Below are 24,138 nucleotides of genomic sequence, written 5' to 3'. Positions count from 1 at the left end.
TGGGAGCTGACCTGTGATGGTCATTTATACCTCCTAAAGGGTCGGGAGCCGGAGCCCCCCCGAAATGGCCGCTTGGAGAAGGGCTGCTGGCGACCTCTGTCTCGAAAGGACTGACGGTCCTGAGACCGCTCACCCTGCTGGGGATACGCCCGATGATAGGGGGCGGAGCTGGTGGACGGCTCATTGTTCCGAAAGGCCTGCCTCCTGTAAGAGCCAGGACCTTTACGATCAGGCTTTTTGGTGACTGATGGCATCACTTTCTTTTTGTCCTTGTTTTCCACAAGGACTGGATCAAGGACCTCACCAAACAGCTTGTCCCCTTTAAAGGGGGCAGTAACAAGCTTCCATTTGGAGCGCATATCCACATTCCAGTGCCTAAGCCACAGGAGGCGTCTGGAAGTAACATTAGACGCTAGGGCACGCGAGGCAAACTTAGCAGCATTCAGAGTGGCATCAGCAGTGTACTCTGTGGCTGCCATGATTTTATTGATATCCTGCCTGACTTTAACGTCCTTGGCAGGTATCTTCCTCAACAACTGCCTCAGCCACAGGAGAGCCGCCCTGGAGAAAAAGGAGGCTGAAGCGGAGGACTTAATGGCCCATGCAGCTGCCTGATGGGTCTTGTGACAAGCAGTTTCGGTTCTCTTGTCCTCAGCCTTGAGCCCCTCCAACAGGTCAGGAGGGAGCACAGAAGAGGAGGTAAGAGCCGCTACAGGGGGATCGATAGGAGGGAGCTTGAGCAGCTCCTCCAGGCTGGCATCCACCGTATATAGCTTCTTGTCATGGCTGCTGGGGGTAGCCATGGTAGCTGGCTGCGCCCACTGTCTTTGAACTAAATTGAGGAACATCTTGGGTACAGGAACTATTTCCTGGACCGAAATGGGTTCCTCAAAGAGATCCCCAGATAGATCATCAGGGTCTACAACCACCTGAGCTGGGGGGGTGGACCCCATGTGAGTTGAGATCTTAGCCTTATCTAAAATGGTTTTGAAATTATCCAAATTAAATAAGCCTGAAAAGGCCGGCTTTTTGGTGGGGCTTGCCTCATCCCCAGAGAATTCAGCTTCCTGCCTAGGAAGAAAATCCTCTTCTTCCTCCCAGTCTGACTCATCAGAGGCCACTGAAGAATGCAGGGACGGGGGTGGAAGGCTAGGAGTCTTCTCTCTGGAATCCTCCTGGGGTTGCAAATGGTGGGTCTTGCGAGTGCGCTTGCCACCTTTTCGCATGCCTGCCTCAATGCCCTGGGAAATGGCCCTGTTAATTATTTCCTGCATTTCAGTGGATAGGTTAGGCCCTTGGTCCTCAATGGGGCGAACCCTTTGAGTGGGCCAGGGGATCGGCTGTTGAGGGGCTAAGGGCCCCATTGGAGCTGGTCCCTCCTCCATATCAGAGGGACAGGCAAAGAGATCAGCCTGATCAGCCATGGAATGGCCTGGAGAAGTTGCCATGGCCAAGGAATCCCCTTCCTCTTCACTATCAGAAATGGGGCCACCCTGGGCTGGAGGAATTTCCCTGGAGGGCTCCCCAGGAGACACCGAAAGGGAAGATTGGGCCTGCTGTTGGGCTTTGGAAACCTGTTTTTCTAAGGCCTTCTGTCGCCTTAATGCATCTTTGTCTAGGCCTGAGCCCTGCTTGGGGCCATGCCTGGAGTAAGGCTTACTCCCTCTAATGGCCTCCCTGGCTGCTTTCCCGGCCTCTCTTACAGGGGCTCTGGAAGAGACACCCTCAGAAGTCTCAGGGGCCTGATCTGCCATGCTAACAATCACTGGTTGGGGCAGTAGGGGGATGGGAAAACCACCACTCACCACCTCCAGAAAGCCCACCGCAGCACGATGCTCCTGAGGAGACAGAGAAACTGCAAGGCCTGAAGTAGCTTGGAATCTTTTAGGCGCGAGCAGAATTCGCTCCCAGCGCCTGCAGGAGAGTAAGGGAGGCGACCCAGCAGGCCACGATCCCACGCCGCTATCACTTGCTTGGATTGGGGCCCAGGTCGCCGGTCACACCGGCCAAGTCTGACTCCACGCGGCTCCTGCAAAGAGCCAGGCACCAGGCAGCTGCGGCAAAAAACTTTTAAAAGTAAAGCCGGAAGATTGCGCAATCCAAAATGGCGGCCGGAACTCACCGGAGCTCTGCGCGCCAAATTTAAAGAGGGAAGAAGCCAAAATGGCTGCCCTGGAAGCCCACGCAGCAATTTGACTTGCTAGAAGCACAAATTGCAACGGAGGGCTTCCAGTGGGAATTGGCCCCCAGTAGGGGTGCCCCAACAGCGCTGGCGTCGGCACTCCGACCCACACGCTTCCCCCAACAGCTGCCTGTGGCTTCTAGGAGCCAGAGCAAAGCCCCGGACTCCAGGAGAGCCGAAAGGGTGAGAAAAACCCAATTAAAAAGGGGGAAAAAAACCTTAAATTTAAACTCACCAGCCTGCTCTAAAAATCCTTAAATATGCTGTTTTAAAAAATTATTCTTCCTCTGGAGAGTCCAAGGAATCAATCTTAGAACTGGAGAAAATCTTAAAGCGTCTACTGGGCTAGCTGAATTGAAAAAATCTGGGGAGAGTCGGCACCAGAGGCGTGGCTTAAAGTTTCAATTCAGTTCTGGGCAGATTGGCTGTGTTTAACCCCTTCTTTGGACTCTCCAGAGCAGCGCCCTGGAAAATGTCATTCAAGAGGGTCTGCACACTTTCTGCATCCTACAATGGATCCTGTTAAATGGATGGAATCCCTAGCAAATGCACTCTGCTTAATTGTCCTGGACAGAGAGAAGCAACCGGAGCTGGGGTGGTCCCTCGGATAGCCTTTGAGTTGCATTGTGCATTTAAATAGTTTCAGTTACACGATTCTGCAATCTGTGTTTGTTTAGAACTTTAGATTGTTTTGTTTTTTGTTTAGAATCACACTATGTTTGCTAACATGTTTACTGTTTGGAGATTTATTGTAATATAAAACTAGAATTCTGAATAGTAATCTGGCCTTTAAGTAGATATTCACTATTATGTGCATGTATGCATTTTATCTGATGTATTTAACATGATGCAATTCTCCTGGTGAAATAGCTTTAGTCACTAGGAACAGTTCTTTCTTCTTGATCCAGCTTCTTCTCATCTTCAAATCTGTTCCAGACAACTGAGAAATTTTTGGAGCAGATCTTGGAGATGACCAGATGTTGAGCTATTTCGAGAACATTTCAGCAGGTCTATTGTTTTTAGTATTTCAAGATCATACACAATTTATTGAGTAGAAATACAATGTTCCATACCCAAATGTCCAAAATATTTCTACATTTTCAGAATTTGCAAATAAAATAAATACCCATTTGCAGCTTATGTTAGTTCTGTGTATGCAGATAATTGTTCAACTTTAGAAATTTATTTATTTAAGAATATTAGCAAGAATCAGATATTTAACTTTTAAAAATCAGTAAGAATGGAATTTTTTTCTGGCATAACAAAAACACTATGCCTGCAGGTTTTTGGTTGATTATGTGAAGGCTGAAGACGGAGACCAGTTGGTAAATATAGATTAGCTCCATGGTCCTATTATTTGTCAGATCTTCCCATGGTGAAGGAAAGTCATAAATGGACTTATCTTTCATTTGCTTGAGTTTTGATAAAAATTCAGAAATTCTGCTTTGCTAATTCTCCTGATCATTGATTATTCTTTATTCCAAGAAATGTTAATTGACCCCATCCCATTCCCCCTTCATATTTCTTCAATGTTTAAAAGGAAACTTTGGAGAATACATATTATTGGGGATGGTATTAAGTTCTCGAGGCTATGACGCCATTGACTATCATTGCCGGTCCCTGATTGGTTGAGACGTGAGCAACCAGCTGGCAGGAGAATGCAGCCATTCTATTGGTTCAGTGTCTGACAGCTCTAGTATAAAAAGGGCTGTCAGCTGTCAAATGTTGCTGTTTGCCAGGTCGAGGTTTGCCTTACATTTTGCTGTATTATACTGTTAATAAAGGTTGTGTTAGCTTCAACCTGCCTTGCCTCAGTTCCTGTCTTCCTCTTTCTCCCTACAGAACACTGGCAACAAGGATGGGATCAGTACTTAGGTAAAGGAAAAGCGAAGTCACTAATAAGAGCTGCCTCAAGTCACAGGCAACAAGAAGTCGCTCCAAGGGTAATTCCTCAAGTTCTGCCCTTCTAAGGATGGCTAATCTACTGGCATTCACGGCATTCAGCCCGGCCACTGAAACATGGGACGCCTACCTCGAGTGGTTCAAGTGCTTCCTGGAGGCAAACGACTACTGCGGCTTGACTGGTTCTCGGCATTGGGGCTCAACGTCTCCGGCATCCACTCCGTTGTTCCAGATTCCTTCACCATGCTGGCTAGCGAGTTCGCGGATGTATTTGACAACAAGCTTGATAAATATAATGGGACCCCCATTTCTTTTAACTTGGACCCCCAGGTGGTGCCAATACATCTAAAACCCAGGACAGTGCCTTTTGCTCTTCGGCCCAAAGTAGATTTAGAGCTAGATAAATTAATAGCACAAGGAGTGCTCGAAGCAGTAGACCACTCCCCCTGGGAGACCCCCATAGTAATATCTATTAAGCAGGATGGCAGTATTAGAATTTGCGGGGATTTTAAATGCATCATTAATAAAGGGTTGCAAGCCAACCCTTATCCAGTGCCAGTGGTTCAACATCTGCTCCATTCCTTGGGAAACATTTTTGCCAAGTTAGACTTGGCACAAGCGTACCAGCAACTCCCGGTGGACGAAGGCACTGCCATGGCTCAAACCATCGTAATGCACCAGGGAGCTTTCAAATGTAAACGCTTGCAATTTGGGGTCAGTGTAGCCCCGGGTATTTTCCAGAGCCTAATGGAGCGGATGCTCCAGGGGCTGCCAGGGGTGGTACCCTATTTTGACAACGTGCTTATATCCACTTTGGATCAAGCTGAGCTCGTCGATAAATTAAGAGCAGTCCTGACCTGTTTCCACCAAGCGGGGCTGAAACTCAAACAAGAAAAGTGTAGGGTAGGCGTCCCCAGTGTAGAATTTTTGGGGTATCTAGTTGATTCCAAAGGCATCCACCCTACTTCGTCCAAGGTAGAGGCAATTAAGAAAGCCCCACACCCTCCTCTAAGGCTGAACTGCAAGCCTTTCTGGGCTGCTTAATTTTTACTCCATTTTTTTACCCCATAAGGCATCTTTGGCAGAGCCTCTTCATAGGCTCCTGGACTCCAAGACTGGCTTTGGGGGTCTAAGGAAGCCCAAGCCTTTAGGGCAGTTAAGGATGTCCTTACATCCAAATCTTTATTAGTGCAATATAGTGATCACCTCCCATTAACTTTTGGCGTGCGATGCATCGCCTTATGGCATTGGGGCCATTCTGAGTCACATCCTACCTAATGGCTCAGAAGCCCCAATTGCCTATTATTCGCACACGCTCTCAGCAGCTGAAAGAAATTACAGTCAGCTGGATAAGGAGGCCCTAGCTGCTGTTGCAGGGGTAAAGCAGTTTTTACGTTTATGGTTGTTTTTTTCACTTAGTGACCGACCATAAACGCCTCTTGGGTCTTCTGGTGGGGGATTGCCAGACTCCTCAGATTTTGTCTCCAAGAATGTCCAGATGGACAGTCTTTCTAGCGGCGTATAATTATCAGCTACAATATAGGCCAGGAAAAAAACTTGGGGCACGTTGATGCCCTCAATTACTGCCCTCTGCCAGCGCCTGTTTTGGACCCTGCTCCTACAGTTTCAGTCCTCTTAATTGAAGAGTTGGCCATGCCAGTATCTGCCAGGGATATTGCCAGGCTCTCTGCCACAGACCCCATATTGGCTCAAGTTTTGGACTGGGTGTGGAAGGGGTGGCCACAGGGCCAGTAGATCCTGAGTTTCACCCCTATTATATACGGCAGCATGAGCTGTACGTCCTTAACGGGTGCCTGTTATGGGGCAATAGGTTGGTAGCTCCCCCAAAGCTTAGGTCGCCAATTTTAAGTTGCCTGTACACTGCTCACCCGGGCATTGTGCGCATGAAGGGTTTGGGCCGAAGCTATGTGTGGTGGCCCAAGATTGACCAGGAAATAGAAAACTGGGTAGCCACCTGCCAGCAGTGCCAGCAATCTAGACCGGCTCCCCCTTCTGTGCCCATAAGGGAATAGGACATGCTCCGGGCTCCATGGGCACGAGTCCATTTGGATTTCGCCGCCCCGTTCTTAGGGCAGAACTTCTTGGTCCTCGTAGATGCATCTCAACCAATCAGGGGCAGGCAATGATAGTCAATGGCGTCGCAGCCTCGAGGACTTAACAGATGCGCTATTCTTAAGATTCATATGAACAAAGGCTAAAGAATTTGCATCTCGTTGAATTTAGGAAGATGCCAAAGAATATAGGTAGTTAATGTCTGAAGAACAAAAATGGCTACCTCCATAAACATCAAGATATTAAAGTATTTCAGGTATTTCTGATCTTGAATATCGTAAAATAAATTTTAAATAGCTTAATAGAAGAGAATGAGGAATGAGCTGTGGAGTTCTAGGTACTTTGGTTGAGAACATTTCATTACCTAACTAAGTAACATCATCAGCATGAGTGAATGCAGGGTTACTCCCTATTTCTCTCTGTCTGTCTGTCTGTCTGTCATTGAATCTACCCAAGTTTTGGACTGGGTGCGCAGGGGGTGGCCACAGGGCCATTAGATCATCATGTTTTCTGGCTGCTAATTGGTGTTTATGGATGTCCTCTGCTAGTCTTCTGCCAGACGCCTTTATAGTGGCTATTGCAGTCTTGCATTGAATATTGTAGATGATGCCTTTTTTCTTCTTCTTGTGGAGGTATTGGGCCTTTTGGTTTATTTAAGATGTTTTAGAGCATTTTGCTTGGTTTGTGTACTTCAGTGATGCCAAGAGGTTATTGCTTGTTTCTGAAATGTTTTTGATTTATGGGAACATTGTTCTTTATTTAGGTTGCACTAGTTATTCGGTAGTGACTATAGTCACTTTTTTTTAATAAAGTTGCATAGGTAGAGAGAAAGATAGAGAGAACTTAGTAACTACTTTTTCCCCCTTTAGTTTGAACTTCCAAAAAATAAGGATGTAGTGTTTCATTAGAAAAATTATTTTACTTACTAACAGTAAATACAGATATTTTGCAAAAATTAACTGTGAATTGAGGTTCTTAAAATTGCTGTTAAGAATAGCTTTGAAAGCAAAGGAATGAGAAAGAATTTCAAATTAGCAAGATCTGCCTTATGAGCGGAAGGGCTATTTAACTCTGATTTTCTCCTTTTTCAGTTAATGCCTTTAAGAGTTGTTTCTTTACTATTAAGATTTAATCAGTTATGTAAAGAACCAACTGCAGACTCCCAGTTATAAGGAAAATAAACCACTTTCCCTCTGGTGCATTGTAATTTTATGAGTAAAAGACACAGAAACTCGTCTCCCTGATGATCACTGATATATAATGGTTCTAATTTGAAAATTATTTCACTTGCTGGAATAATTGTACCATTGCTTTTTTCATCTGAATTAATCTGTTACAGATAATTAAATTTGTGCTTGGAGGAAATTAATTTCAGTTCAGGAAGCTGCCAATACGTAAGCAAGGAGTTTTTTTCCTTTCACCTTTCTTCCTCTATTCAATTATCTCTTGCCATCACCTAATTTCTATCTAGTTCTGCTCTTCTTCACTATCTAGTTTTTTCTTGCTTTCTAAAGGCTTTCCAAAGGCTACACTTTCCCTTCAACCCATCTCCATTCATTTCTTCTTTCTCTTTCTCTGTCTCCTCCTCCCTCAAATGAGGGGAAAAACAATGTATGTAGAGTTTATTTATGTGTGTAAAAAAAGAATGGTTGGTATTCTGCAGAGGGAGGATTAATTCATTTTATTTTATAGGAGATGAATTTTGGTCAACAGTTATACAGTTAAATATATTATAAATATATGTGCACTAATATATACTCATGTATCACATTAAATATTACTGGATGACAGAACAAGATTATTTTAAGCTGGAAATGGCAGTGTTAAATTGATAAGCTAAAAGTTTGTCTTCTGTTTGAGTGAATCCATTATTCAGCTATCAATTCAGCTGCTACTTGCTCTTTGTCAACTACCATTAGGATATCATCTATCTATCCAGTGGTGGGATTCAGCCAGTTCGCACCACTTCGAGAGAACTAGTTGTTAAGTTTCTGAGCAGTTTGGTGAACTGGTTGTTAGAAGAAATCATTAGGGCAGAGAACTGGTTGTTAAATTATTTGAACCCCACCACTGTATCTATCTATCTATCTATCTATCTATCTATCTATCTATCTATCTATCTATCTATTATCTATCCATCCATCCATCCATCCATCCATCCATCCATCCATCCATCCATCCATCCATCTATCTATCTATCTATCTATCTATCTATCTATCTATCTATCTATCTATCTATTCACAGCTCTTTTTCTTCAATGCTCATAAAATTATGGAATTTTGCAATTTAATCTTGAGATAGACACAAACAACATATCTTTATTCTACTATTACCTGAACTTCTTGGGTGAAAGGTTTTCAATTTCTACAGAAAAGGTAAGAATACTCAGAAAAACAAGCAACCCGAAATAATTTTTCTTGAATGATGGTTTTTGTTTAAATATTAATAAAAGCTGCAAAGACTGAACACTTATATCTTTCAGATATACAGTTATTTCCCAGTAAGTCACTTTTATGAAATTCCTTTGATTTTGACTACTTGCTATAAAATGTTCTAATGAAGAAGTCCTTTCCCCCGCAACAAATTGATCAGCATTACTTCTTGTGCTTTGATAGCTAGATAAATTATTACTGTATTCTACAGTTATCCCATCAAGATCATCATCTTTTCTTGTGCTACTTTCATGATTCTTGTATACCTCTGTCTTTAATAACATTCTTTTAGTAACATTTGTGATACCATAGAGATAATTTAGAGAGAAAGGTAACTTAAAATTATTACAATTTGTAATATCTAAGATGTCAGTGTAATGTCTTCCAAAAATGTTGATTGAAATCTTATTCATGCAGCTGATCTTCAGCTGGTCATGGGTTTTACTGAGTTTAATTATACATTTATCTTTCCCTATGGATTTATTTATCAAGTATGGTAGCCAGATTAAATTCTCAATATCAGATGCTTTTTGATAAGCACATCCTCTAATCTGCTCATTCAGTGGCTTTACGAGAGCTGTCAGTATGGGACAATGTTGTCCACAAATAGCATGGAGTCTATCTAAAGAATCTTGAGTCTCAGGTCTATTCCTGTTTGAAGTGGCGTTCCTAGTTGGCTGGGTGCGAACTAGTGCGTCATCTGTAATTTGATCTAGAGGGTGTATTCGATTGTTAGGTAATTTAAAATCGACCATTGAGAATGCTGGGGAATAGCTGTTCATCTCTGTGCAACATTCTGAAGAAGTGTTGCATTCCTTCCTCTTATTTGGGCTGTTATTGCATTTTACACCTGGAACACGAGGGAAAGGCTCTGAATCACTATCATGAGGCATGTTGAAGTAATTGCCTTCATTGCCACAAGGCTTTGCCATATATTCCAAATCAGAAGATGATATTTCTTTCAATGCTGACCTTAGCTCCATATTCTGCAAATGAGAATATGGAGAGTCACTACTATGATTGTCAAAAAAAGTATCAGCCGATGTTGTATCCATATTGCCATACATTCCACTGTTTTCAGGAGGTGATTTTCTTATTAAATGGTTTTCCTTAAGAAGCCATTTTCCTTTATCGGTCAGTATCCCTTCATCTTCAGCAATCTGGGCCTTAAACTCACTGTGTTGGTTAGCATTTTGCAGTGAACAATCAGCATTACATGTTTCTTCCCCATTAAGGCTGAATTCAGGAGTTGGCAAAATAGCATATTCATCGCTGATTGTATTTAAATCACACTTATCGTATGCTATTAATGAAGAAGCTCCTTTATCCTCAGGCCATCCATTATGAGCTTGACCAAACAAGGGGATTTTATCACTGATTACATGTAAGGGAACTTCTGTATCTTTGGATAGCATCTGACCCATATATGGAGAACAAGGCTTGGAAATGGGTTTAAATTCAGTTTCTGATTTACCATAAAGACGTTCAATAGTTCTTTTTACATAGCCTGTGTTGTAGCTTTTTTCATATATTGCTTCATCTGTACTTTCATCAGACAAGTCACTAGAAGGCCTAGACCTGCTGTCACTTTCATCAGTTTCTGGTCGATAATCAGACAAATCAGATGTGCCGGGACTTCCAATGGTTTTTTTCAACTCTGAAGAAGCATTTGAATGAGATCCACACTCAAGTCTATTTATTATTAATTTCACTCTGGATTTCTTATCCTCTGTATTGATTGGAATTTGATTAGGTTCATAAACAAAAGGTTGTGGTGAAGTTATTGAAAATTGCTCTGAGGTTTCCACTGAAGAATCATTTTCCTCTAGATTATCCGTTGTAGAATTTTCTACTTGGTTCTCATTTGTAGTATTTTTAATAGCCGAAGTAAGATTCTCATCAGAATGTTCTCTTTCACATATTGATGTTGTATATTCTTGCTCTTCTAAGCTATTTAATTCCTCATCATCTAATTGTGATGATTCTGGATCAAAAATCTGCCCATTAGTATGATCACTAGCATTGAAAATAGGGATATTAAATTCTTCAAATAGTTCAGGTTTTTCATTATTTAATGATGGATCTGGGATTTTTTCCTCTAATTCTTGCAATGGAATAGCCTCATTTTCTTCAAGAAAGTCTTCATTTGAAAACACATTTCCTGACGGTGCTTTGGTGCAGTTTAGATTTTCCATCACAACCATTTCATACATATCTGAATTTTCTGCTGGGCGGCTGCATGATTGCTGTTCTTCACAGCTGCTCTGTAACTCTTCTGCTACCTCTTTCACATCTAACACTTCTTCAGAATTTAAACTGTCATTCAGGATTAAATTCTCATTTGGCTGTTTTTGTTCTTCAGTGCCTGATATATTTTTAGTTTCAATCAGAGCAATATTTTCTTGGCAATATGTTAATTCCTGTTTTTCTATTTGCACCCCAGAAAATATTAAGGAGTTTGCTGTGCAATCCTGCATATCAGAAGCAGCTGTCATTAAGTTTTCATCTTCTTCTTTAGCCGCAATCTGTTTCAAATATTGCGATAGCATAGAGATTTCTGAACAACTGCAACTAGTTCCCACCATCTCATCTTTATTTATAAAGGGCAAACATTCTTTCAGATTTAGTAGAAACCAAACTAGCAGGAGATTGGAAGGAGATCCAAGAAGAGAAGAAAAAATATCTGAAAGACAATTTAAATTTTGGAGGCATCCAGTTCTGGTTTTTTCAAGATTGAAAATTTCTGATTTCAATTTATGTAGCAAAAGACTATTTTTGCAATATTTCTCCGCCTCAATACCTGGGACAGATTTAGGATCAACTTGAGCATTTATTTCAGAATTACATCTTGTATGATCAGTTTCTTCCTGAAGCTTTTTTTTATATTTATGTATGATATCACACAAGGAAAGTTTCGATTTTTCTTGCGTATTTCCTGATGGCATTAAATATTTGTCTTCATCTTTCAAGATCCCATCAACATTTCTTAAACAATCTCTGTGTGTTTCATATAATTCTTTAAATGATTCTTCCAAAGCTTGCACTTCACTGAGATTATTTAACGTACTCTTCTGTTGATCTTCAGGAATATTATCCCGCCCAGTTTCTTTATTTCCTTTATCCAAAAATGATTTTACTGTAGGGTGATGTGATTTCTTGCTAATTGAGTTTATAGGAGCCCAGTGTTTGGGGGGCCTCACAGCCTTTGGATATACATTTTGCAACCAGGTTTGAATGTAGTTTTCAAGAGACTGTTTTGTAATCTCATTTGTAAAGTCTGAATCCAACGCTTTCGTTTCATCCAATACCTTGTCTATACTACCCATGGCACTTTCAATTTTTTTCTTCTTTTTCACTTCTTTGTGTTTTGATGATGATTTTATCAGTTTAGTTGAAATAATCTTTCCCTTTTTATCTTCTGCCTTCTGACCATTTCCTGAATCACTTAAAGACTTTAGTGAAGTAGGTGGCCGTTCTATTTTATTAAGAGCTTTACATGTCCCATCCTTAATCTGTTCAAATTCATGTTTTGTGTTATCCTTTATTAATAGTAGATCTTCAGCTATCAGAGATTTGCTATTTTGGTGAGGTAACTGACTATTTAGATTTTTCTTTATATTATCTTCTAAATCATTCTGCTGGGATGTAATTGAAACCTGGCTATATAAATCACCTCTGGTGTTTATGGTTTTAATTGCACCGTCAGAGTTTCCAACAGGAAATGCAAGCTCTCTTTTATAAATTGCTAGCTCGGTAGGAGAATGATTCATTGTCTCTCTTGTGTTGTGAATTGTGCAAGTGTTTACATTTTTCTCTGTAGTACCTTCAGTGGAAATGTCATATGAGTCCTTTGGGGAACTCACATTTTGTTTCACTATATCTAATTTATTCTTTTTCTTCTTCTTCTTCTTCTTTTTGTCGCTAGATGATGTAGCTTGGCTTTCATCAGAGAAGAGCGTAGCAGAAATACAATCAGATCCTGTTAACTTAGGAGCCATTGGAGAACATTTACAAATTGTATTATTGCTTTTAGGAGGCAATGATGAGGAACAATGGTGTATTTCACATTGGTCATATATAATTTCTTTGGTTTTTAACTGAGACCATTCTGAATGGTTGTTGAAGGAATTTAGTTCCTGTTCTACAGCATCACATTTAGTAGATAAACATGGTATAGATATATTATTCCTCTTTACCAAAGATTGTCCTTGTCCAATACTAGAATAACCTTCAGGTGTTAAACTGTTAGGTAACCCTTTCTCTACAACTGATTTCTCCAAAACATTATGTAATAATCCATCCTCTTCAGGCAGATCATAGGACTTTTTAATTGCGCTTTTGCTCAACATTTGTTTTTCCTCAGTTTGATTCATTGTATGATTATTGCATACGCCACTAATTTTGGGATTAGTAACATTTGTTATTTGGCTGGTAGCATGAGTAACCATACAGTGCTTAGATTTGGTTTTGCCATTGTCCATTTCTTCACTGACAGAAAATTGACCTACCATCTTTTTTTGGACACTTGTGTCTGATACCACTGTAACACTTTCAACTAATGCTTTCTTTTGTCTGACTTTTCTAGGCCCAGGCGTAGGAGGCCTACAGAAATTAAGTTTAAGATCATTATTTCTTTCCTGCCTCAACTCTGTGTTCATCAGTTGATCCTGCCAGATGTCATAAGTGCTGGTTTTCAATTGATTTGCAGGATTTTGATTGATCATTTTTGTATAGATTTGCTGCATTGGGATATCATTTTCAGCAATGCTGAACTCCTCTGTGGGATTTTTATACGGCAGAATATTTAAATCAGATGTTTGATCTTCTGGAATGACTGCTGAAGAGCCAGCATGAGTAACAGTAGTGGTCCATTTTATCGTTTCCTTTTTTTTAACCTTGAATCGAACTCGCATCTCAACTGTCATACTGCCATCTTGATTAAGATGAACAGACTTTTCAATGTCATCCGTGAAATGCTCTGCAGGGTAATCTTCATCAGCATGCAAACAATTTTTTTCTGTGCCCATGTCATTATCAGGTATAAAAGAGGAACCTGAATTGCTATCATTGCTGTATTCCTTGTAAGAACAAGCAGAGAACATCTGAGTTCTGGATCTTGAATCTATCTGAATCCCGCTCACTTTAAAGCAATTTATTGAAAGCACCCAACATGACAAGGTTAGATTAAAGTGTGGAAGATAGTCATCCAGTATAAACATCCATAAAAATAGCAGCAGACAGGTAGCAAAGAGGCAAAAGAAAACACACAAAAAAATCATTGTTAGTACAAAACATGCAGATAACATGCAGATGTATAAAACATGCAGATATTAAATTAGACAAAAATTAAAAAAGCATTCCTAATAAAGGGGCTGCGTATGCACTGAAATTCCTTTTTATTAATTTAGCAGTTGTGAAATTGCTACATAAATTGATATAATAAAACAACTAATTATATGATATTCATCAAAAACTGGGCTTATTTAAACTATGCGGGCACATATACAGTACATATGATTGTAAGTGATTCAGGAAAAAGTGCTTATAGGCATGTGGGAATATTCACTCAGCATCTATTGTCAAGTTTTACTCTTATTTTCCTAGGATTGCAGACAACTTTGGAGAAAGAAGTTCCCAACACATGAACATACTATATTACTTTTCTTTTCTTTTTATCTTTTACTCTTTGTTTTCTAGATGAATCAGAAAAAGTACCTAAAATTTTCCTTGATTTTCTAACATATATCCTGAGCTGCACATATTTATTTAAAAGGTCTAATTAACAGAGGTGGGCATTTTTCAAATTCAATTCCAAAAAATCTAACTCAGTATGTGTAGGAACATAGGCATAGTGATTGCCTACTGGTCTCTAAAACAGCTGCGTCACTTCTCAGAGTCACTTAGTTGCTTTAAAGAGCTGTCAGATGCTTTATTTGAACCCCCAAATGTCCCAAAACACCTCTTTGGAATTTAAAGTATGCATATTATTTAATGCCAGTAGTTGCCGGTTGTTTTCCGGGTGCGATTCAAGGTATTAATTATGATTTTTAAAGCGCTCCATGGCTTAGGCCCAGGGTACCTGCGAGACCACCTACTGCCACCAGTAGCCTCCCACCGTCCAGTACGATCCCACAGAGTTGGCCTCCTCAGGGTGCCGTTGGCCAGACAGTGTCGGCTGGTGACCCCCAGGGGGAGAGCCTTCTCTGTGGGAGCGCCTTCCCTCTGGAATGAGCTTCCCCCGGAGCTTCGCATAATCCCTGACCTCCGGTCCTTCCGACGCGCCCTAAAAAGTTGGCTTTTCCAGCAAGCCGGCCTGGCCTGTTAATTTTATCTCATTTTTAAAATGTTATTGTCCTATTAATTGGGTTTGGTTTTTTGGATATATATTTAATTTCTTTTTAACTTTTGGGATATGTGTTTTTTAATGTTGTACGCCACCCTGAGTCCTTTGGAAGAAGGACGGCATATAAATCCAATAAAAAAAAAATCAAATTAGAGAGCAAGTTTGGTGTAGTGCTTAAAAGCACCAGGCTAGAAATCAGGAGACTGAATTCTAATCCTGCCTGTGACCCAAAGCCACTTGGATGATCTTGAGCCAGTCACTCTTTCTCAGCCCTAGGAAGCAGGCAAGGGTAAAACCCTTCTGAAAAAAAACTATCAAAGAAACTTACAGGGACTTGCCCATGCAATTTCCAGGAATAAAACTTTGCTTGAATGAACAAGCAATTTTGTTACAACTTTTGTAAAAATCAGTTTACCTGGTACAGTTATGCTATGTTGTCCTTGCTTCCATAATCATCATAATTCTGTTTTAAAAGGACAAAAAGTGACTGAAAGATAAGGGGGACAAATTCTAACTGATGCTATGGAAGCAACTATAGAAAGCAGGATTGAGTGCCACTAAAGATGCTGTTGTTGTCCATTTAATGTCCATTTAATGTTGGTTTAACGCAGTGCTTCTCAAATAGTGAGGTGGGCCCCCCAGGGGGGGCACGAGGTTCTGTAAAGGGGGGCTCAGCTCAAATTATTTTATATATTTTTGTTTTGCAGGTTAAAGTTTTTTTTTAATATTGTGTTCCTTTAAATCCTGTGCTCCTTTAAATCTTTTCTGCTACAGTTAATAAAGCTATTCTTTGTTGTAAATTGATCCACATTTCTTTCTTTTTTTATCCTCTTATACGTTAATAAGGATACAGTGTTATGCAGAGGTGTACTTATAACAATTTTATAGACAAATGATACTATTTACAGTTGCGCGGGGCGCGCAAAATGTTTTCTTCTTCCTAGGGGGGGCATGACAGAAAATAATTGAGAAGCACTGGTTTAACGTAACATTTAACAAGACAACATTTTGCACATATGAAAGCTCCTGGACACCAAGTAAAATCTCCAAGCATTGAGACAGACCTCATGTTCTTCTAGGCTTTCATTTCTAATTCTTAAATTCACTTTAGGTTATAGTTAGATCACTCAGCTATAGAATGTAAATGTGTTTTATTTCTCATATGTATTAATTTGCTTGTTTGTTTAACCAATATTTTTTTTCACCTACTCAATTTTCAAGGACCTTAAATTAGTATTCATAGATGCCCTTTATAGCAATCGAGCAAAATAGATTGGGGTGAAACAAAGTGATTGACACATGACTACTGGTAATGTTCAGTCTGGTCTTTGAGATTTGCTTTGCGGGGGGGTTCTTATTAATATAAAGATATCATGTTTTCTGAAGAGAACAAAAGACATTTCACATTCTTTCAATTTCAAAGTGGAGAGTGAAAGCAAGTTAAATTATTTTGGCATCTAAAGTATAAAATAACACTGTTACTTGCCTTTATCTGTCTCCCCAAAGCCCAGGCTAAATCAACTGAAGCCGCAGCATATTAACTAACTAACTAACTAACTAACTAACCAACCAACCAACCAACCAACCAACCAACCATTTATTATCCTTTCCATGATACCCAAAATCAGTTTCCCAAGTTGGCCAATGTGTTTTGCCTAATGCTAGGGCTGACCTTATCAGTAATTTAAAAGAATGGGGAAAAGTGGGGATAATTTAAGGAACTTACTTTTTCTGCTCTCTGACTTGAGGTTTGCTTGGGGGTGGACACGACTGGAGACCCCCGGAAGTCTTGCAGGCAATGAATACCTACGAGGATCATAATTCCCTGCCTTAAAGGGTTCTCTCCCTGCAGCCACAACAGCTCCAGAACACAATATCAGACCCTGAAGGTTGGAGACCTGAAAAAGAAGCAAATAAATTAACTCTCTTTTTAGATCACTTCCCTAACCTTTCTTTCTCATATAAAACTATTAGAAAATATCCTCAAAATACATTGGTTTCATTTATATAGTCACTTTGTAGAGTGTAATGGATGGCATATTAAATAAACAAATAAAAAAAGAAAGCAGATTTAATCCAGTTACCAAATTAACTCATACTTTGAGCTGACACAAAACCCTGAAGTGTAAACTAACAATTGGTTAGACTTGCACATCATATCCACTGGTGGCGGTATTGGTAGTGAGGGAGTGTAGGAAGTTAAAACCCACCCCTCTCCCAGAACAATGAAATATCCTGGGAAATATTAAGAAGGCAGAATATTATACTTCCCTGGAGAAGAAATGGAGAAATATCTTTTAGGCAGGAAACAGGCTCACTCTTAATAGGCCCCACCTTTGTCAATGGGCCATTAAAATGCCTGAGGCAGTCTATTCTGCATAACAAAGACCCCCCTTCAGCTCCAGGGTGATGGGATTAAGGCATGATAGTATTAGCTCTTTACCCATCTCACCACAGGGCACCTGGGAACACAACCAAACTTGCAACTCAAAAGGCACACAACCTACAAAGTTAGCTAACACACACACACCCGCCTCTGGGAGTCTGACAACCAATCAGTATACATTTCTTACATAGGAATAGGAAACAGAGAGGTGAGGCCAAACAGAGTATAAAAAACTCAGGAACTCTCAGAAAGCCCCTTCGCTTCTTTTTCTTCACTCTACATCTTCGAAGCATGATCCCCTTTTTGCCTAGGACCTCAAGGCATGTGGTCCTGTCCACCATTAAAACCATCTTTCCAAGCAATCTCCATGTTTCCAGTGTCCATTTAGCTTGTAGTATTGCACAGACACATGTACAGGGAAAGAAAATCCCTTCCAATGTTAGCCACAATCTGTGTGCTTCCTTCTCTTGGACTTTTGGACTTTCTAAGATTGTGGTAACTCAACCCTGGTCATTTTGCTTTATTTGGTCAGACACTAATTTTTATATTGCATCCTCCTGTTCCTTTCCTGGTCACCTCTACTCAGTGGTGTGCTAGTAAATGTTTAAGAACTAGAGCACTGTTGTTCCATTGCTACCACTGCATCAGTAAATACAGAACAGCTGATTAGCACAGCAAGTGGAGTCTGCTCTCAGCCAGCTCACAAAATTCCAGAATTCCATCCGCTTTTGAGAGGCATCTTCAGCACATCACAGCCTCTACTTCAAGGTTTTCCCTTTCTCAGGCTGATCTATTATTCTTTCCTTTTATTAGCATTGCTCTTTTTTCTACCTGCTACCCATCTCTACTTCCTTTAAATCTCCCTGGGAACCAGAAAAATTCTACAGAAAACTAGGTTGAGTAAGTGAAATGTTCCCATTTGAAAACTTTAAAAAGTTTTATGAACCCATGGCGTATTTCAGCAAGAATATGTCTGGCAAGTAGTTATCTGTAAATGCTGCAATGCTGGCAGGTGTCATGCTATCTATTCCTAATAGAAAGAAAAGTTCATGTAACAGTGAAAGTTTTTAAATAAAATATTGCACCCCTAATCATAATTAACATTTTAAAAAGATTTTACAGCTCTTTCTTCTATCATTTTTCTTGTTTGACAAAGAAATGCTGATATTAAATATTCATCAAAGCTTTACTACAGCCATCTTGGGGAAAGAAAACTTAAAATATTTCAACTGTGTTTTTTGAAAAACAGAAATCTGCTGGAAGACAGCAGGCAGGGAAATATTTCTGTTGTGAATGTGAATAGATGTGAATTGGGGAAATGGAATTACGTCAGGTCTTTGTAGGAAAAGAACAAGAATTATGCCTCATGAGAAGTCTAAGCATAGTATAGCCTTTAAGAGATTATGATGTGACTAATTGCTAGTAGTAAGATTGAGGACGCTCCTAGAGATGCCCTGGAAAAGCTCCTTAACAAGAGTACACAGATGAAGAAGTACAGGAAGGTGCAGATTAAAATAAGGCTAGTTCTTTGCATATACCAAAACCTCCTTACTTTGTGCTTCCAAGAATTCCATGTTCTTAAAACTGAAGCATCTAGTAATAACTAGGGAATACGGGACAATGTAAATCAGGTGTTTTAAATGTGAAAGACTTGGAAAGGTGGCAAGCTATTTTTCTTGATCTCTGTGGTGAAAATTTTTATAATAATAAATTTGTTGTAGAGACAGGCAATAAATAAGTAACTAAGTAAGTAAATAAATAACAGAAATCTATTATATGGATGCTGAAAGGTAAGAACTTGACCTACTAGTAACAAAAGCCAAGCAAAATTTATTTTATTTTTTTCATTTGTTTTCCACCCAGCTCACTACCCATACTAAATATGCTTTTAGTAAAATTAGAAAAAAAGGATTGATGAACGCTTCAATTTCAATTTGCTATAAAAGTTTAGTGAAAGTGTTTTTTCAGTGGCCTAATTTGATGGTAAAAGTACCTCTACTGAAGAGCATTTCATCGGAAATATTGTGTGATTCACAAGAAGTCCCTCTCCCAATTCCACAAAAAGAAACATATTTGATTATTATCTTATAGCTATCTTACCTTTCTCCCATCAGTAGTATACAACTTCAATACTGAATACTGCATTAATTCACTGATATGGTCCAGAAAGGCCTCAAAATTTTGTGTGTTCTTTTTACCCAAGACAACTGTACACCGGATTTTTGCATTGCCATTTCTGAAAACAAGCAACTTCTTAGGGGTGCTCAGTCGCATAGCGCTACCCTGTTGGAACATACTCCCTTTGCTTTCTCTGGTTAACTGTACAGCTTTACGACGAGCACTGATTGGCCTACTAATCTGCCATGGCAATGGCTTTCTTCTGGCCACCTCCAAATTAATGGGTTTGATTTTTTTTTGTTGGGAGCAAATGTATGACTTCCCATCTTCAAGATCTTCCAGATTATTGATATTGTGCACTCCTCTGGGTGTAGTAATGTTCCTTACTCCGAAAGGCAGTGGGACTTTTTTTGACAAGTTGTCAAGCAGAGCATCAAATGATCTGAAAGAGCGGCTATTGACAACCATTTTAATTCCATTAAACTGTGGATCTCCACTCTTATAAAAGCAGATCCGTTTGGCCACATTAGGTTCGATGACATTGGATGGGCGCACAGATAAAGACTGATCACTCGGTGAACTGTGAGGTTGGATCACTGAGTTGTTGGTTGAAGATGTTTTACTCATTGTAAAAGCAATCTGGAAATAAAGAGGCAAGAAGTCAATGTTTTATCTCACAATCCCAAGAAGAGCATTTTCCTAATTTATGTACACCTAACAAAGGAGATTTCAACAAAAGCAACAACAGTAATGTTTGCCAAGATCAATGATTCAAATAGGTCCATGCTGTTATCTCCAAATTTCACAAAGACTGGTAGGATCTAGCTGATATCTTTACTTGCAGATTTAAGCAGAATTCTCCAACATATTTTCACAGATCTTATTTTGTCACATTATATATATATAGCTAGCTGATGAGAGCTAAATAGCTCGAAATGGATCTATACTAGTCTCCCTTTATTTTATCAGCACAAATACAAAACAACAACAATATATATATATATATATATATATATATATATATATATATATATATATATATATATATATATATATATATATATATATATATATATATATATATATATATATGTGTGTGTGTGTTTAGCAATAGGTACATAGTCACACCAGAATAACAATTAGAGGGATTTTGTTTCAACAGCATACATAACTGAAAATTTCCTATTTTTACATTATGAACATTTTTATTCAGAAGAATATTTTTTCATGTTGTTCAAGGTTGATGAATCCAGAAAATCAAAGCTTTGTGAAGAAATATAGAGCACAACACAGAAGGAAAATTTCACCATAGCCTTGCATTGATTTCTGTCTTTGTGAGAGAGTGAGGGGGAGCGCTTATACATCTCTCTCTCTCAATATACTAATGGACACTCAGACTTTTACCTTCATCTGTTAATTCCAATTTGTATATTGTTTGATAATTTAAAAAATGGAAAAATAGAAGAATCAAATAGAAGAACTTCCTTCAAGAATGGTGCTTGTATAAATTAATTTATAACCAAGCATTTTCAAGCTTTTATTATTATACTTATTACAAATTATATGTGGTTGTGTCAATTTCAAAACCCAATTTAACTTTATACAAATAGTGCTTTTTATTCATCTGATTAAATATTCATATTCTGTTTAATTTTTCTTGGGTTTCCTTAACATGTTGTTCAGTTCTACACAGAATGCAGATGTATTCAATGTTGAATGGTACCTTGCAAGAGGAAAACTCCACCTTGCCTGGAAAAATGATCTGTGCTCCCAAACCACTTTAGAAATCCAGTGAAGGAAGCAAAAAATTTGCCTCCATTGACAGAATTTAGAAGATTCTTCATGTATAATTGTGCTTCCCCAAAACTCACCTGTTGCTATCTATCTTTATCTTTACCTATCTAACCTTTAGTCTCTTGTTGAGTCTCTTCCTTCTGCCTTCCAACCCCTTTATTTATTAAATTATTAATCTTGACTAGAGTATATTGGAAGTGTATTTTCAGCCAAGATTTGCTCTATATTCAACATGGAAAAATATTTTTGAGTATGTTTTGACGCAATCAAACCAAATATTAAATAAAACAGCCAAAGGCTTACAATTAACTAACATTGTTTATAGATCAATTGTGTGCAGTGAACTAACAGATGGGTATATTCTACATATATAAGAATCTTAACTTTACTGGATGGAAAAAAGAAAAGTTTTATTTAATGCAGGAACTTATTTCTCTTAGAAGTCAAGAAAATAACTCTGGGAAGCCCATCTCTGAGCCAAGTGGGCAATCCTTTTTGCATACTACTGTTCCTCATAATTGGGTTTTAAAGTGTACTTATGAACACCATATGTGCCTATCTTGATTAACAATACTGTTTTATCCTCCATCATCTCTCCACAGCAGAATACAGTGCCCCTATATGGCTCAATAGCTGCCATACTAGTTAGGTAGAATCCAGACTCAATAACATCATGAGGGTTATAAGCAGATGCATTAAAGTCACCCCAACTTGCTGGCTTTCTTTTCTGAGCCATATAGCACTGCCAGCTTTACAAAAGCAAGATGCATTAGTGAGAGGATTCAGACAAAATATGAACAATTATGAACAACTCATTCCTATCAGTACATACCAATCTTCGTCATTTAACCATTAGAAAGTTCAAATCCAAGAAGCCCCCGCTGGTTAAGCCAACATCTACTTAAAAACCTTAACATTGATTCTCAATGGAAAGCCAAATGGGTTGTTGAAAGCCCAGCATAGGTAGATATATAAATCACCCTATGCAAAAGGTGCCAGGTTTTGAATTACCACACCAGCAATGGACAACTTTGAATCAGATTCAATACAGCATATCTTCCCTCAATGTAACTGCAGGCTCCCACATCAAACACTAGATTACATGATGACCGGCTATAAACTGAGGGCATATACCAGTCCAGTACCTGATTTTTTTTCTCACATAAATGATGCTGCGCTTTAATGGTTAGATTGCCTAGACATTGCTGTCTAAATCTAGATCTTTTTAACATTCATATGTTATTGTGTTTTAATCTAGGAGAAATGTAAATAAATATTGCAAATCCATGTATGATACGCCATCGCCGTATGCTAAATAAATACATTCATCTAATAAAAGTGATAGCTAGAACTGAAACTGTACTATATATATTTCCTCTCTTTTTTCCTGAATCTCTCACTTTTTAGATTCATTGGACAGCCTGAAGTTCTAGTATTATGAAACAAAAGGCACACATACTTTGCATTATAGGACTAAGAAGCAACAGCATGATTCAAGCTTCAATGCAAACTGAAGTTAGAAACATCTTATCAAAGAGTAAAAGATGATATATATTTTTCTTACTTCTAGCCTTAGTGGCAGATGTTGGAAACATAGATGCCTTATGGTTGATTTATAATCAACTGAGCAATCCTATGCACACATATTTGGAGGTGGTTTTAGGATTGCACTTTGATTCTTGTATATCAAGCATATAATTGCAGGTCATAGAGGTACTACGATGATGCATTTGATCTGCAAATATCATTTCTAAATATTAAAAAGTAGCTCCTCTTTGGAATGATCTTTGCAGTTTAAAAATGTACCATAAAAATACTAAATATTATGCTGAACACTTTTAACACAGGAAAAAAGTTCTTAACATCCAAACAATTACAACATCTAGACTAGTGGTTTTGTAATACTTACTCAGGATATACCTGATATGAATTAAATCTTGCTCTTCTTTTTCTGAAGAACAGCTAGAAAATAATTCAAAGCTTCCTACTAATTCTCAAATTAGGTTACACAGAAAACAAGCAGTACTCTATAAATTAAATAAAAACATTCCATGTTATGTTAGTTTAATGTGTGTGTGTGTGTGTGTGTGAGAGAGAGAGAGAGAGAGAGAGAGAGAGAGAATCCTGAAGCACTGATAGAAAAAATCCTTTGCTATGCATTTCCCCCTTTAGTATTCACATTTTCCTTTGGTTTATTATCTTCCAGAACTAACTGGGCTTCAATCTCTTGGTTGTTAATACCATTATTCCACCTTGTAGATCATAAATTCAGGGCTATTTTCATCCTCATAATAAATTCTTTTTATAATTATATTCATCTAGCCAAATAATGAGAGATTATTCCGAGAGCGAGAATTCCTGGTGTCCTTACTTTTAGTGGAGCAAATGAGTCTAGATCATCCAATTCTATGGTTTCCTTTCTTTGTGGCCCTACCCAGCTTGCCATAGATTCCTTCCAGTCAATGAAAAGGCTGCATCAAGAAGGGTTGACAACCAAGCAATTGCATTTGATCAGCATTTCTGCAGATTCAGGGGATTATGATGCTTTATATACGTAAGATGCTGATCTCCAGATGGCAACTGTTCCACCTAATTACTACAAAATGTATAATCAGATCTGAAGCTTCTCCTCTTAGACAGGATTACAACAGGCCTGCCATGCTAACTGCACAAGAAGCATAATAAAAGCACAGGAGATATGCATCAGGGTTCTTAACTGGTTGCCCCCATTTCTTTAGGATATATTTTTACACATTTTTAAGCTAACTGTAGATCTTGCTTTGCTTCAAGATGTGGTTTTTTTCTTTCTTTCTGGGTTACACTTTTCCAATGAAATAAATGTTTAGGACTGATGCATTGATAATATATTGATAGTTATAATAGAGTTACTTGCTGAGATTGGCGGGA

At 38.9% G+C, this 24,138-nt stretch overlaps 2 protein-coding genes across 2 annotated transcripts in view; both read right to left on the bottom strand.

Moving 5' to 3' along the window:
• RP1 (RP1 axonemal microtubule associated) overlaps positions 1 to 24,138 on the bottom strand; it is a 221,844-nt gene that overhangs the window by 170,978 nt on the left and 26,728 nt on the right. The window contains exons 2-3 of the mRNA XM_081952551.1: positions 19,420 to 20,076; positions 16,660 to 16,831 (exon numbers count right to left, since the gene is read on the bottom strand). Coding sequence (XP_081808677.1) covers positions 16,660 to 16,831; positions 19,420 to 20,064 — 817 coding nt within the window. The 5' untranslated portion in view covers positions 20,065 to 20,076. The remainder of the gene's footprint in view (positions 1 to 16,659; positions 16,832 to 19,419; positions 20,077 to 24,138) is intronic.
• On the bottom strand, positions 8,488 to 13,707 carry LOC309391645 (oxygen-regulated protein 1-like; the record flags this gene model as incomplete). Its single annotated transcript, XM_081952312.1, has 1 exon — positions 8,488 to 13,707. The coding sequence occupies exon 1, from the start codon at positions 13,690 to 13,692 to the stop codon at positions 8,488 to 8,490; it is 5,205 nt and encodes a 1,734-aa protein (XP_081808438.1). The 5' UTR covers positions 13,693 to 13,707.

Source organism: Natrix helvetica, assembly GCF_964273705.1.
Source record: "Natrix helvetica genome assembly, chromosome: 4".
In the NCBI taxonomy this organism is placed as follows: Eukaryota; Metazoa; Chordata; class Lepidosauria; order Squamata; family Natricidae; genus Natrix; species Natrix helvetica.
The sequence above is the reverse complement of the archived record's forward strand: the minus strand, read 5'-3'. Positions and strand labels throughout refer to the sequence as shown.